Source organism: Giraffa tippelskirchi, chromosome 4, assembly GCF_054371585.1.
Source record: "Giraffa tippelskirchi isolate mGirTip1 chromosome 4, T2T-mGirTip1v1.2.pri, whole genome shotgun sequence".
In the NCBI taxonomy this organism is placed as follows: Eukaryota; Metazoa; Chordata; class Mammalia; order Artiodactyla; family Giraffidae; genus Giraffa; species Giraffa tippelskirchi.
Window position 1 is genome coordinate 27,397,045 of NC_137278.1, and position 15,688 is coordinate 27,412,732.

Consider the following 15,688-nt stretch of genomic DNA (forward strand, 5'->3'; position numbering starts at 1 on the left):
TTACTTTAATGTAACTATTGGTAATGTTAGAGCTTGTTTGCCATTTTATTATTTGTTTTCTGATAGCTATCTGTTTTCTATTTCTCTATGTTCTTTCTCTGGCCTATCTATGTGTTACTGAATGTTTTAGAATTTTATTTTGATTTACTTATAGTGTTTTTGTCTTCTTTAAATATGTCTCCTTATGTAGATTTTAAAGTGGTAATTCTAGGTATTCCACTGAGGGTGTCTGACGTACAGTCATTGCCATTTTCACTTACTAGGCTATTTCTTTCTCTTCTATGAGGGAAAAATAAGGGGCTGGATCAGCAGGTCCTTAAGGGACATTTCCAACTTCAATCTTTGGTGATTTTTATGACTGTTCCAGGCCTGGCTTCCCTTCTCCCTATCTTATCTTCTTCCTCTGCCTTGCTAAGCCTATAATAAACAATAGGCATTGGTAGAACATGGCTGGTGGCGGGGGGGGGAAGTCCATAAATACAGAAAATAAACTGAACTTTGTATTTGTGATGACTGCTTCTTGCTATTTAGGAAAACATGTCTCGCATAATCTATGGCTGTATAAATACAAAGGCAGTGGTGTGACTTGTTTCTGAATTCACTATACACATGAAATTGTGGGAATCAATGTAGGTGAGCACCATAAACTTTAGACAGTAGTCCTTTATGCTTGACTGGAGCAAAGAGACAGCAGCAGCAGCTACAGTAAAAGGAAGCTCAACACAGTGGCATATCGCTGGAATTTGAACACTAACCACTAGTTGTGTGACTTCAGGCAAACCATGTAACTTCACCTCAGTATCTTCATCTGTAAAATGGGGACAGGAATACCTGAACTTCATTAGTTCTTCTGAGGACTACAGGTAAAAACTTAGAACAGTGCTATTAGCTGCTGCAGCAACTGCTGCTATATCATTCATTGGAAGCTTATTATAAATAAAATACTAGATAGGCACTTAGCATGCATTATCACATTTAATCCTGTAATAATCTTTTGAGGTACAGGATATTATTATCTCCATTTTATAGACTATGGAGGTAGCATAATTTTATCATTAAAATCATTTGTAAATATAGTATAAATTAGTACTAAGTAAAAACATAAATTACATTTAAAAATAACATTTGAAGCCAAAAAGTAAAGTACCAAAAACATTCCCTGGCATAGTCAGAAACTACAATCAGTAAAGCCTCCAATGTTATACTACCATGACTACTATTTATTACTTTTATAACTTAAATCTCTCCAAAAACTTCTAAAGAGCAAAGCAAAAGCATCGTCTATTCACTCTATGGGGATATTAGGCCTGGTTTCCTTGCACTGATTTTTGCAGTTTATACACTGAGCTTAACAGGGAACACCGTGGATTCCTGTAAGGACTCCATATATAGTAGATACAGAAGAATTCTTTCTCATTGTCCTGCAGCTAGAGTAGAGAATCAGAAGGATAAGGTTTAAAATTAAAGCCTGATGCGGCTTCTCTGTCATTTAGAATATTCCTCACTATTTTCATTTTGTTTCTAGTTTTAAACTTTTGGGAGAAAAATATAACAAATAATTCCTTGTTTAAGACTCACCCACTGTCTGAGGTTATTCTCTTAACACTTTCTGATATAAGAATGAACATATACATTTTAAAATATGCTTACCAAGGCAGAATGGTTCCAATGCATTCAGACATGAAAATTCCCTCGGTATGTCCATCATTTGAAGGATCATTCTGACCACCAAGGACTTGATTTTCTCAGGCCATGGTTTAAGCAGTAAGTAGCAAGGAACATAGAGAGCATATCGAAGCCAGCACAAAAGAGGTGTGGCAAACCTGCCTCTGGGTGACTCAGACATTCGCTCAATTGTTGGAAAGAGCAGAAAGGAGCGAATTACCTATAATAAAAAAAAAATATTTTGATGAGAAGTTTTCCTAAGGGATAAGTTACTGCTTTCTCATTTCTTCTATATAGTATCCACAAATGACTGGGTTTTAGAACATGGCTAACGATCTATTCAGACTGAGAAGTACTATCCACTGCCTCCTCAGCCCTCAACCAATCTGGGTAGGATATTAAGGATGTCCCTCAAGTTGAAGGGGTTAATTTTCAGGATAAGGAGGAAAGCAGATACCTAGATAAGTTCTTGAATATGACAGTAACTCCCACTCCCTTTGAAGGATTGCTGAAAGTAGAAATGAATTTACTATTTTAGTGGTTTACCAATTTGACTAATGATGCCCAAAGAGATTAAAACTACAAAAAATACTCTATTTCTAGTCAGAATTTCTTTTATTCATATTTGGAGATAGTTCACTTTTGAAAAGCTCTATTCTGTAACCTTACCAGCCAAAGATAATCTTTAACAGGACCATATGTATATATGCTGCTGCTGCTGCTTAGTCGCTTCAGTCACGTCCAACTCGGCGCAACCCCACGGACTGTAGTCTGTCAGGCTCATATACATAGGCTGTGCTGAATCTTCTTGTTGCATGGGTTTTTCTCTAGTTGTGGCAAGTGGGGGCTACTTTCTAGTTGTGATGCGCAGGCTTCTCATTGTGGTGGTTTCTCTTGTTGCGGAGCACGGGCTCTAGGGCACAAGGGCTTCAGTAGATGTGGTTCCCCAGGCTCTAGAGCACTGGTTCAATAGCTGTGGCACAGGAACTCAGATATCCACAGCATGTGGGATCTTCCCAGACCAGGGACTGAAACTGTGTCTCCTGCGTTGGCAGGTTGATTCTTTACCACTGAGTCACCAGAGAAGCCCAGGATGAAATATATTTTTAACAACTGATCCAACCTCAACAAAGCATGCATGCTCAGTTGCTCAGTCATGTCCGACTCTTTGTGACCCCACGGACTGTAGCCTGCCACACTCCTCTGTCCATGGAATTTTCCAGGTAAGAATACTGGAACAGGTTGCCATTTCCTTCTCGAGGTGATCATCCTGATCCAGGGATCGAACCTGTTTGTCTCCTGCACTGGCAGGCAGATTCTTTACCAGTGAGCCTCTTGTGAAGCCATGGATAAGATTAGTGTCCTTAAAAGGACAGACACCAGTGCTTGCGCTCTTCCCAAGAGAACACAGAAAAGAGGTCTGGGAACACACAGAGAGAAGATGGCCATCTACAGGCCAGGAAGAAGTATCACCAGAAAATGACAGTGTTGGCATGCTGATATTGGGCTTCCAAACTCCAGAACTGAGAAAATAAATGTCAGTTGTTTAGGCCACCCAGTCTATGAAATTTTGTCAGACAGTTCGAGCATACTAACACCTACCCCTTAATACCATAGTTAATTTTTGTCTGTTAATGAACTTGATACAAATGTAATCATGCAGTGTTTTTATTTTACTTCCTTCAATCAACATTGTTTATAAGATCCATCCTTGTTGATGTATGTATAGAAATAGCTCATTACCTTTGCTATCTAGTTTTCCATTGTAAGAACATAACACAATTGATTTTACAGATAGATATCTGGGTTGTTACTACAAATATGCTGATATTTTTACACATGTCTCTTGTGCATGAATTTCTGTTGACTATGTCATCTCAAACTAGAAATATGAGGACATAAGTTGCACATGTTAGTTGCAGTGTTAGTAGGTAGTTCCAAATAGTTTTCCAAAGTACTTGTACCAGTGTACTCCCCTACCATCAGACATGGGCTTCCCTGATAGCTCAGGTGATAAAGAATCTGCCTGCAATGTAGGAGACCTGGGGTCGATTCCTGGGTTGGATTCGATTCCTGGAGAGGGGAATGGCAACCCACTCCAGTGTTCTTGCCTGGAGAATTCCATGGACAGAGGAACCTGTCAGGATACAGTCCACAGGTTAGCAAAGAGTCACACACGACTGAGGGACTAAGTATACACACATACCATCAGACATTAGGGTTCATAGTGTTATATATCCTCATATTTGGTTCTGGCAAACTTTGTAATTATACTTCTAACTGACTAACCTGGTATTTGGAGGTATTTCATTATGGCTCTGATTTAAAGTTTTTATGTCTTTTTATGTTTTGGGAACATTTTCTATATATCCTCTGAAAATGTCATTTAAGTCTCACATTTTTCTATTAGACTGTCTTTTTAAATTATTGATTTGTAGTAGGTACTTTTTAATCTAGATACCAGCCCTTTGTCATGTTGTAGCTCTTGACTTGCCTGTTCATTACTTATTTTTTTTTTAATGGAGATAAACTCTTTTGTTTGATACAACTGAATTTAAACAGTCTTTTCTTTTACAGTTACGGTTCTCTGTCCTTGGTTTAAGAAATTTGTCTACAACCTCAAATCATGAAGATATTATTTTTTCCATTCAAAAAATATTTTAGAAATTAGATTTTTCAGAAATTAGATAATGCTACTTCCTAGCTGTTCTACAATGTGGATTTAAGTCTTGGGCTGGGTTTAACTTTAGTTGTGAGTCTATTCCTTTGATTTCGGGCATCAGTGATTTCCCATTTAAGTATTTACATTCCTCCTTCTGGATGAACTGGGTGTATTTCTCCTGGTAGGACCTGATAGTAAAGGTGGGGTTTTGTGGACTCAGTCTTTTTTTCACCTTCTACCATTGACAGTCCTTTTTCATAATAATCTATTTGATGGCACTGACCAAACGTTACATTGATCAGGTAACACCTGTCACTCTGCCTTCATGTCTCTCTCACTGATAGAGAACATGGATTTGAGGGTAAAAACTGGGAAGGACCCTTCTTTCTAATCATAACTTCTTGTTCTTCCTTGGTCGTATCTAGCAGCTAAGGGCTTAGCTATTTCCTACAGGCTTTTCCTTTTCTCTCAACAATATCTAAGATCTTTTCGTTGTTTCTTTTTCAGTCACAATAATCTGATCTCTGCTAGATGTCCTTCTCTGTCATGTAAGTAAGAATATACTGTTCCCTGAGGCTTGCATGATGACTAAATAAAAGACATTCTTTGGGAGCTGAGAACCACAGCCTTTTCAGATGATTTTTAAAATGCTGGATTGGTAACAACACGTTGCAAAATGCTCATGATGTGCTTTCTGAATGAACGCTGAGTTTCTGCCACCTTGGCATCTTCTCAAGTACAAAGCAGAGGAGAAGCTGGATGGACTGTACTGAATCAAGGCCTTATGGAGCATTCGTGGGTACTTGTAATGCAGATGATTGTGGGTTCCAGAACATCAGGGATGATCCAGAATCCTCCAGTCAGAGCCAGCTGCCTGCGTTTCAGTGGGTTTACACAAAGGTTATATATAAAGAGTCACACAAAGGTTACGGGGTTTCTGTGAAGTCTGACTGGACAAGAAAAGTCAGTTAAAGGAATCATTCTTCCTGGATGCCACTTCCAGAGTGAACTCCAACTCAATCATTTGAACACAAACAGAGGAGGAATGAGATCAGCTTCGGAATCCCAGGGCTTTATGGGTGTTTGGTCACCTTCTTTATCCCCTTCTAGCATCACACAGGGATACAGCATTCCTGACCCACCCGTGATGACCATTGCATTAAGGACACAGGGTAAGCAGAGTACAGAGCACAAGCATCCCAATGATAGTTATCATCAGTCTCAGGAAGCATCAGTAAAGAACCTGACAGCCTTCTGACATCTCCAGGGCTCCCGAACAGGTCTCCTTATTCTCATTGTCCACATATAGTAGGCAAGCTGCTGCTTCACCTTTCTGTCCAAAGATATTCTTCAGGACTGCTCCCAATGGCTCAAACAGGGCTGCTGTCTCTCTGAGACGTGTGGAATATATCCTTCAGAGTGGCAAAAATTTTGAACTGTGGTGTTGGAGAAGACTCTTGAGAGTCCTTTGGACTGCAAGGAGATCCAATCAATCCATACTAAAGGAGATCAATCCTGAGTGTTCATTGGAAGGACTGATGTTGAAGCTGAAACTCCAATACTTTGGCCACCTCATGCGAAGGGTTGACTCATTAGAAAAGACCCTAATGCTGGGAAGGATTGGGGGCAGGAGGAGAAGGGGACGACAGAGGATGAGATGGTTGGATGGCATCACCGACTCGATGGACATGGGTTTGGGTAGACTCCGGGAGTTGGTGATGGACAGGGAGGCCTGGCGTGCTGCAATTCATGGGGTCACAGAGTTGGACACTACTGAGCGACTGAACTGAACTGAACAATATACCAAGTACTACCAATATGGATCAACAAGAACACTTACTATGGCATAATTGCTAGCCTTTCCTCTTTAGTTTTTGAAAGTACAATCACTTTGGTGGGAGCTCCACACAGAAAGTAAATTTCATCATGTTGTCTAATGCTAGCAGTTTGATTCAGGGCTCGAGCATTTCACTTGGATACCAAACAGCATGCTTTTTTATGAGCCTGAGAGGGAGAAACAATAAAAAAAATCTTTTAGCAACTGAAGAAGTGCTTCAGTTAACCACTGACTTTATACCTTCAAATTCAGATTTCTTCCCGTCTTTTGGGTAATTTTAGTGTCATGAGTCCTTTAATTCCTATGAGAGCTACAAATGTTCTGCTGGTCTTAGGACTTGAGAGATTTCACACAGAGGTGGGTTTATACGGAGCAATCTGTGGTACTGAGAGAGGAAGGGCTTCATACTGCCCTGCAGGGTCCTCCCAGCTAAAGGGCTAAGAAGGACCTCCTTCCTCATTGCACATGAAGAGTTCTCCCTCGAGGCTGGAGAGCAGGTTTCTTTAGCAGCTGCAGTGGCAGCAAAGACAATGATGAAGAAACCAACTTCTGAGCTTCAGCTGGGCTCTCTTTTGTTAGTCCCACCTGGAGCTACAGGAACCTGATCTGGTACAGCCACAGTACAGCCACTGCAGGCTCCTTGGCAGCCAATATTCTTCAGTAATATCTCTAAGAGTTTGATGGCCTAGTCTTTCACTTTTTCAGTCCATAATCTACCTGAAACTGATTTTTACATGTGGTGTGAAATATAGGTCTAACAATTTTTTTCCATATGGAAACTCAATTGTTACAGCACTATTAACTGCAAAGGCAGTCTTCCCCTGCTTTTCTGCTGTGACACTTCTGTAGCAAATCCTGTATGTGAAAGGTCCTTTCCTGGGCTCTCTAAGCTGTTCTATTGACCTACTTTTCTAACTCTGTGCCCAGAGCACAGTGTCTTATTTACTAAAGCTTTAGATTTTGGTATTTGGTAGAGTAAGTTAAACCCCATTGTCTTGTTCTTCAAAAATGCCTTGAGTATATTTGGCTCTCTGCATTGGATGTGGATATGAGTTTCATTTATAAAAATATAATTATGAAGCAATTAAGAGATGACACTAGTAAGTTTCAAGTCCTATGGTGGGGTAGTGAAGACAGAAGATAATGAAAAAAAGACTGGAAACTGCTGGAAGTTGGGGTGTAGCTCTAAATGAAGTGTTTAGTGAAGGCTTCAGAGAAAGGTGACATTTATGCAAAGGCAGTTATGGAATGAGCAGGAGACATTTGGAGAAAGAGGTTTTCTGGGAGAGGGAAGAGCAAGTGCATAGGCCATAAGATAGAACCTAATTTGGTGTTTAAGAGAGACTTCTCTGGTGGTCAAGTGGCAGAGACTCTGTGCTCCCAATGCAGGGAGCCTGGTCAGGGAACTAAATCCCACATGCCACAACTAAAGATAATGAGTGCTGCAACTAAGACCCAGTGCAGCCAAATAAATAAATACATATTTTACAAAAAGAGAGTAGCAGGGAGGGGAGTACAGCTGGAGCAGAGTGTGTGAAAGGAGAGCAGCTCAGTTGTGACTGTCATAATCACAGGGGCAGCAGCGGATGGATGGTCCAATGGGCCTTTGGTTTCCACTCTGAGTCACTGAAAAGCTTTTGAAGGGTTCTGAAAACAGGGATGATATGTTTGACTTCCATCTTAGTAAGATTACTTTGGCTATTGCATCCTTACTAGTGTCCTAGAAGTACTGTATCAATGAAATTTCACAAGATTAAAAAAAAGTAAGAGTTAGAAATATTGGTGGCAAAGAGTCAGACATTACAGTGCTTGAACAACAGAAATATTGGAAGGTAAAATGACTATTTTTGGTTTATGTTTAAAACATTAATAAAATCTCATGTATAAAAATAACAGCTAAACACAAACATAAAAAGAAATGTACTACACTTATCTGAAGAGAACTGTAAAATCCAAAGGGACATTTGTTCTTCCATGGCAAAGGAGATATAAATTCTCCCACTAAGTTAACCGATCAATTCAATTCATTCAATCCCAATTAAATACTAAATAAGATGATCCTTAGTTTGAAATTTGACAAATTATATTAATGTTCATCTGGAAAATGAAATACATCAAACCTAGGAATTCTGAAAAAGAAGAGAAAGAGGGGAGATCAGTTCTACTGACAGTACACATTATGAAGCCATGATCGTTAAAACTGTATGATCAGAAAAGGATCACACAGCTCAGTGGAACAGAAATGAGTCTAGAAACAGACCTGAACATATACGGGAATTAAATTTACGATAAAGGTATTGGTGGAGAAGAAAAAAAAAAAGCTGATACATAAATGCAGGCAAATAGATGGGGAAACAATGAAAACAGTGACAGATTTTATTTTTGGGGGCTCCAAAATCACTGCAGATGGTGACTGCAGCCATGAAATTAAAAGATGCTTACTCCTTGGAAGAAAAGCTATGACCAACCTAGATAGCATATTAAAAAGCAGAGACATTACTTTGCCAACAAAGGTCCATCTAGTCATAGGTATGGTTTTTCCAGGAGTCATGTATGGATGTGAGAACTGGACTATAAAGAAAGCTGAGAGCCGAAGAATTGATGCTTTTGAACTGTGGTGTTGGAGAAGTCTCTTGAGAGTCCCTTGGACAGCAAGGAGATCCAAGCAGTCCATCCTAAAGGAAATCAGTCCTGAATATTCATTGGAAGGACTGATGCTGAAGCTGAAACTCCAATACGTTGGCCACATGATGCAAAGAACTGATGCTGGGAAAGACTGAAGGCGAGAGGAGAAGGGGATGACAGAGGTTGAGATGGTTGGATGGCATCACTGACTCAATGGACATGAGTTTGAGTAAATTCTGGGAGTTGGTGATGGACAGGGAAGCCTGGCGTGCTGCAGTCCATAGGGTCGCAAAGAGTCAGACACGACTGAGTGACTGAACTGAACTAAAATGCAGCTGGGAAAACTGGAGAACAAAATTATTTAGAATAGCAAAAGACTGGAGATGGATGTCCATAATTACAATTGGTTACATAAACTATGATATATCTATCTAATGGAATACTATGGTATAATGAACATTAAGTAGATCTGCATGTGCTAATAATGAGGGTGTTCTAATTCTGTTTATTCTTTGAAATAAACTGGTTGGAATTGTGAGTAAAAGGGAATTAGCAAGCTTCAAAGGAGACATTCTAAGCCTTGGGGCTCATATGTTCTCTGGACTTTTTATTCTGAAAGCACAAAGGTAATTTTGTTTGAAAATTAGACATCACTGAATAATGCAATCCCCACTAACTACAATTTAACAATTCAACTCCAATCTAATTTTTTCCCTCCAAGTAACATTTAACCATGTTAGTAAATAACCAAACCAACTACTATCAGGAATTTGGTTAAAAAAATAATTCTAGGGAATACTGTGAGGTTAGTACATTTAATCCTAACCCTCTAAACCTTCTGCATTTATAATGGAACCAGAGATAAGAGAAAATATTCAGAACTAGTCCTTGCAGGTGCTGCAAATTCTTCAGGAAAGTAAAACTAAATTGTATTCTATTGTACTATGCTCATAAAAGCAGGAAAATATGCTAAAACACATGACAAACATTTAAAATGGGAAAGTTAGAAAGAAATTTTTTTTCCCCCCCTGGCCAATCCACAGTAAGCCAGAACAATCAACTAATGAAAATAATCTGTTTTCCAATAAGTTGGGTAAATGTGCTCCTAAGGTAACTCATTGTTCATTTTAGTTTCAAGTTTATTCACTTCAAAATAATGGGCTTCCTTGTGTTTAGCAAAATGTCCTCAAAGATTTAGAGAATATAAATGGTTAATACAGTTACTGTCATACTAAAACATGTACCATACAGATTCCATACTAGTTATGTAATCCACAGCACCTAAGGAACTTTGGACTGATCAAATCAGCTGGCAGAAACAGGAAGCAATTCATTACTTCGTATAAACGATCCATTACTGTGACCTGTGTTAAACAAAACTACATGCAAAGAAAAACTCTAAAAATACATGAGTAACTACAGGCTTACATTTGGTTGATCTGTATCAATAACAAGCTGAGATTTAAAGTGCACTATGAAATCATGGGAATGTACCGAAACAATAAGGAAGTTCTAATGTGCACTCTGAATGCATCATTACCTGTTAAAAATATAAGAAGACCAAAGATTGTTTATCACAACTAATATTTAGTTGACTAGGCTGGTTTTCCTCTCTTGCCTTTGGAGAGCAACAGTTATTACCTGTCGGGTGAAACAGACTTTTCCTACATATCATGATGATAATTTCAATGAAATTTATAGTCCAAATGTGATAGGGTAAGGCATAGTAATAAAAATTTTTTATTCATGTAGAAACCTATCGGCAAAAAAAAAAAAAAACCACTGAGGTCAAGGAAATATACCTGATTTTATGACACAGCTGTGCCGAGAAAGTTTCCAAATTAGTGTACATGACAAAACATTTTCTTATGTTAATGTCTCATTAAAGAAAGAATTTCTAGGCTGGCCAATTCATTCTACTCTAAGGAAACATCTTCATATATTTCACATTCTCACTTGAAATCTAACAGAGTCAACATTTGGTAATGAAGCAGAACCACATTTTCTTGACTAGTATAGGAAAGTAAATATACACACTGGGACTTTCATACAGGGTATATTTGGGGGACTGGAGACAGTATTTTGATGCTTATTTTTCCTGAATTTATTATTATTATTAATGATTTTCCAGAAAGGAAGTTAGGAAACAATTTGAAGTATAGCCATAAGGTAAGGAGCATGAAGTTCAGGTGTGGTTTGTGCACAATTTGTTTCATAAAATAGGCATTTTATTTTTAAACAGAGTAAAATCTAAAAAAAATACTTCAATACACTGTTCAGATAGTTTATGACAGATGCATCCACTTTTCTGGAGTGCAGCAATGATGTCTATCTGTTATGACTAAATGAAGCCATGATAAACGGTACTTCAACATCTTAAGAAGAAGAATGGCATCACTGCTACTTTCCCTATTTGCTTATCAGCTGAGCCCACCTGCTGTGATAACTGCAGGGTACTTCCTACCGTACAAGTTGAAAACAAGAACACACAGCACACAGCTTTTCCTTTCATATGACTGCCAACATCGTTAAGACATGTTAGAGAACATGCAATAAAAACCAGGCAGCATTCAAAGATAAAGTTGCTGGTAGTCAAAATATAGACCTAGGAATAATCCTAGTTTATCTCTTCTCCCCAAAGGCCATGTTTTCCTCTCCTTAGGATAAGGCTATTCAGCTTACTGAATCATATGTATGAAGTTTATGGCTTCTCAGGTGGCTCAGTGGTAAAGAATCCACTTGCCAATGCAGGAGATGAAGGTTTGATCCTTGGGTAGGGAAGATCCCCTGGAGGAGGAAATGGCAACCCACTCCAGTATTCTTGCCTGAAAAAAAAAAGGGGTTGCAAAAAAAAAAAGAAAAAAAGGGGTTGCAAAGAGTTGGATAAGACTGATCGATTGAGCATGAGCATGATGCGGTTGATAAGCTGAAAATTCCATTCTATTTTAATGATCAAGAGCTTGCTTTTTGAGATCTTATATTCTGTCTTAACAATTTCATACATCAGTAAGACAGGAATATGCCCCACAGCAGGAAAGTGCTTAGAATAACAGCAGTAATGGTAGTTTACTATCTTCTAGGAACCATGCTAATGTATTTTATATACATAATCTCATTTAATTTGTAACCTTATCAAGTAAGTTTCTTTTTCCATAGATGAGAAAACTGAGATTTAGTTACAAAGTGATAACGATGAATCCAAGCAGGGTAACTTCAGAGCACATTGTTGTTATTGTTGAGTTGCTAAGTCATGTCTAACTCTTTGTGACCCCATGGACTGTAAACTGCCAGGCTCCCCTGTCCATGGAATTTTCCAGGCAAGAATACTGGAGCGGGTTATCATTTCCTCCTCCAGGAGATCTTCCTGATACAGGGATAGAACCTGCGTCTCCTGCTTTGGTCCACTGAGCCACCTGGGAAGCCTGTGCCATCCATTAATTACACCATATACTTGCAGACAAAAGAATTTCTTAATAATTATTATTGTTTGGTGACGTAACTCTTTGTGGTTGAAACAATTGCTACCATTATTGTTAGAGATACGCCAATATTTACAAGTGTTCCAAATCATTCAACTTCAGAAATAACTCTAAATCCTAAGAAGCAAGACCCTTCAAAGTTGATACTGAAAAAAAATTATGCCACTGCAATGTTTTGCATAAGACAGATGATATTCATGAGACTGACCACTTTTACCATTTTTCATTCATGTGAATTATATTCAGATCTTCTAGGACACATTTTTCTACACTTTAATTATCCGAAACTAAAAAAAACAAAAAAAGTCATTTCATGCTTTTAATCCACTTTTCAGGGCTGCAAATTACAAGGAACACTTGCATATCTGCATTGATATTTACATATGATTACACTTACACATTTGAAACATAGCTTCAAAATCTTCCTACAACCCATGCTTTTCAAGCTTCTGTCATTTTACACACTTCAGATTTATTTTATTTTGAATATAAAACGCTCTTCTCCTCAGCTTAAAATCTCTTGGAATCTACTTCCTTTTGAGTCTTTCAGATTCAGAATCACTAAGAACTCAAGCAAAAAACTAATGATGCTCAAGCTGCTCTGGAGTCCAGCAATCTATCACAGAGCCCCTGTTATTCTGAACTGAACAGTGTTTTCCAGGTAGCCACAGAATTCAGTGAATGGTGACAATAGCAAAGCCACCCTCAGTCTACAGCTCTGATATTCTCATACCACCACCGTGGCCTCTGGCAACATCAGCTTTCTCTTGGTTAATAACAGCAAAGCTACACAGGATCCGAAAGAATGGCTTTGCTGACCAAAAATTTTACTTGGCAATTACTTAAGCTTGGAGTTGGAATACCCTATGCAGGTCAGGGAGCAAAATCCTGAATTACTTGACGATGGAGTTGGGGCTTTTCTAAGTTAGAAACTCCAGTCTTTAAAAGCTTGAACCACTGGAGAGGGAGGGAGGAGTCATTCACTGGGTTTATTGATTGTTTTCTGGCTTGTTCATTTGTTCACTCATTAAAGACATATTGGCACCTACGATACACCAGATGCTGCGGTGAGAGCTGGAGACAAAACAGTGAACAAGACAAAGTCTCTGCTTTTCAAGAACTTGAAGTGTAACGGAAGATATATTTATGGCAAACACACAATAGGCACCAGGCTATTGGAAATAAACGTACAAGAGAAACATAAAATGGGCACAAGAAACCTCTTCTTCATCATGGCCTAGGAACCTTTGAAAAGGGCCATGGAAAGAGAAATTATTTGACAAACATTCACTGAATACCTGCATAAGCAAAGTGCTGATGACAAGAACTCGGGGTCAGCCAGGGAAATCAGTAAAAAAGATTCTTCCCCGTTAACTTTGATGAAAGATGCTGTGACACATGTACACTTCAGTTCCACACACTAAAATACCACTGTATACTTGTACGAAGACAATGCAACGGTATCCATCACAGGGTTTCAGACTAGGGAAGGCCCCATGGCAGGGCACATGCTGGGGGCAGCACAAAGCACCAGACAACAAGGGATTTCTGCCACAGAAGCTGTCTCAGGAAACCCTCTGAGCTTCTCAGAAGTCAAGAGAAAGGCATGGATTATGGCAAAGCACGTCCCATTTTATCTGGCGGCAGGCAGATCCAACAGTTGGGGAAGCTAAGACCCCATGAGATAGAGATTAAAACTTGGGAAAACAAGCAGTTAACTTGCAGCAAAAGGTTAGGCCCAAATAACTGAAGATCAAGTCCATAAACCCCAATACCAGCTTTGATCATGAAATAGGTAAGAATCTGTCCTCCTTTCAATTCAGGAAAACATAACAATGTATCAGAGATGTACCTATCTTATCTTTTCCCTCACAGGTCTCTGAAAGGGGTGCTCTGGCTCCCATTGTCACCCAGACACACCAGCTCCCTGAGCGGACCAGCCCTCCTCGTGTAGCCACAGTATCTCCCAGGCTTAGCTGCGCCCCACTCTGGCTCCTGAGTCTCACCTTGGCCTCGCTGCACTTCTGAGGCTTCTGCTCCTGCAGAGCGCAGAGGGAGGCTGAATGCCTCTGGGAAGGCCTTACTGTCCCTAGCAGGACAGGCCTGCATTCCCAAGCCTTTACACACTCCTGCCAGCTGTTATTATGCTGCACTTGACATCCAAACATCACTAATTCATCAATTAAAAATGCCCCATGGTATCTGAAAATCCTGTATGATGAAAATGGGAATCACATACTCTGTTACCAAGTTCAAATTTTAGTCACCAGCTAAAAAAAAAAGAAAATTGTTTACTTCAAAGAGCCATAATATATTTAACTAACTCTCAACTAGTTCAGAGATATATATACATTATATATATGTATACACACGCACACACAACACACATACACGGACTCTCCCCATCCCCCTCATATACGTGTCTCTGTGTGTGTGTGTGTGTGTGTGTGTGTGTGTGTGTGTGTAGGGGGGCAGGAGAAGGAGAGCAAATAAAGAAAATGAGGTAAATAATAACAGTAAGTCAGGATAAAGTGTATTTAGTGTTCTATGTACTATTCTTATTCTTGTAACTCTTTGGTAAGTTTGAAATTATTTCCACCTAAGGTTATAAAAAGTGAAGTACAGTCCACCACTGCCCTCTATCCCCCAGCCGTGGCACTTCTAATTCCTTTATCTAGCTCCACTGTTTTTATCAAGGTCGTCTCTCTCACCTTTGAACATAACAATTTCTGTGTTCATTATCATCTCCCCCTGCCAGACTATGACCTATAAGAGGGCAGGGCTTCTTTCCTGGTTCATGGGCACCTTCAAGTCCCCGCCAGGTACTCCATGACAGTGCAAGGACACAGCACACTGAACAAATGAAAGGCTGAAGGGCAGTGCCCCCAGGTCCACTGCCTCATCCAATACCCCCAGACAACTCCCCTCCCCAGCCACAGTTCAGGGCTGGTGGTTTATTCGGTACGCAAGTTGAAGGAGAGAGCTTTCCAGGTGTAGGGAAAGGCAGGGGAAAGGGCGGTTCATGGAAAGGAGGTCTGAGGGAAAGCCCAACATGAATGCTGACACTTTCACCAGCCTCTCACACTGTCTCACTTCAATGATGATGCTTTCGGGCAGGCGATTTGAAGATTTTAGGGAAGAAACAAGGGCTCTAGAGAAAGAACGCACTGATAGTGACACTGGGAAATAACACCAAAACAAACAAACAAAAAAAAAGGCAGGACACCTATCTCATCAGGCTGCTGTGAAGCTGCCTGGTTGACAAGGCCCACACCCACACAAACCTCCTAGGATCTGTGGTGCTTCATTCCTAAATGTGAACAGATAACAAAGGAATGTCAGACATTTGAGGAAGCTTCTATTATAGATCAACATAAGCAAAAAGTGATAAAGAAAATTCAGAGTGAATAGAGACAATGC

General features: G+C 39.6%; 1 protein-coding gene and 1 pseudogene across 30 annotated transcripts in view; both read right to left on the reverse strand.

Moving 5' to 3' along the window:
- LDAH (lipid droplet associated hydrolase) overlaps positions 1 to 15,688 on the reverse strand; it is a 102,049-nt gene that overhangs the window by 32,935 nt on the left and 53,426 nt on the right. For 10 of the 30 annotated variants that reach the window (XR_014083000.1, XR_014083001.1, XM_081593665.1 and 7 more), the window contains one exon: positions 1,651 to 1,885. Coding sequence is in view for 8 of the 30 variants with exons in the window: in XM_081593665.1 (XP_081449791.1) it covers positions 1,651 to 1,885 (235 nt within the window). In the remaining 22 variants the exon portion in view is untranslated. Of the gene's footprint in view, positions 1 to 1,650; positions 1,886 to 2,334; positions 3,189 to 3,645; positions 3,803 to 6,167; positions 8,294 to 10,329; positions 10,546 to 15,688 lie in introns of all 30 variants that reach the window. The other 20 variants (XR_014083014.1, XR_014083012.1, XR_014083004.1 and 17 more) reach the window with 10 other exon arrangements.
- On the reverse strand, positions 4,359 to 5,482 carry LOC145544483 (nuclear pore complex protein Nup88 pseudogene; annotated as a pseudogene).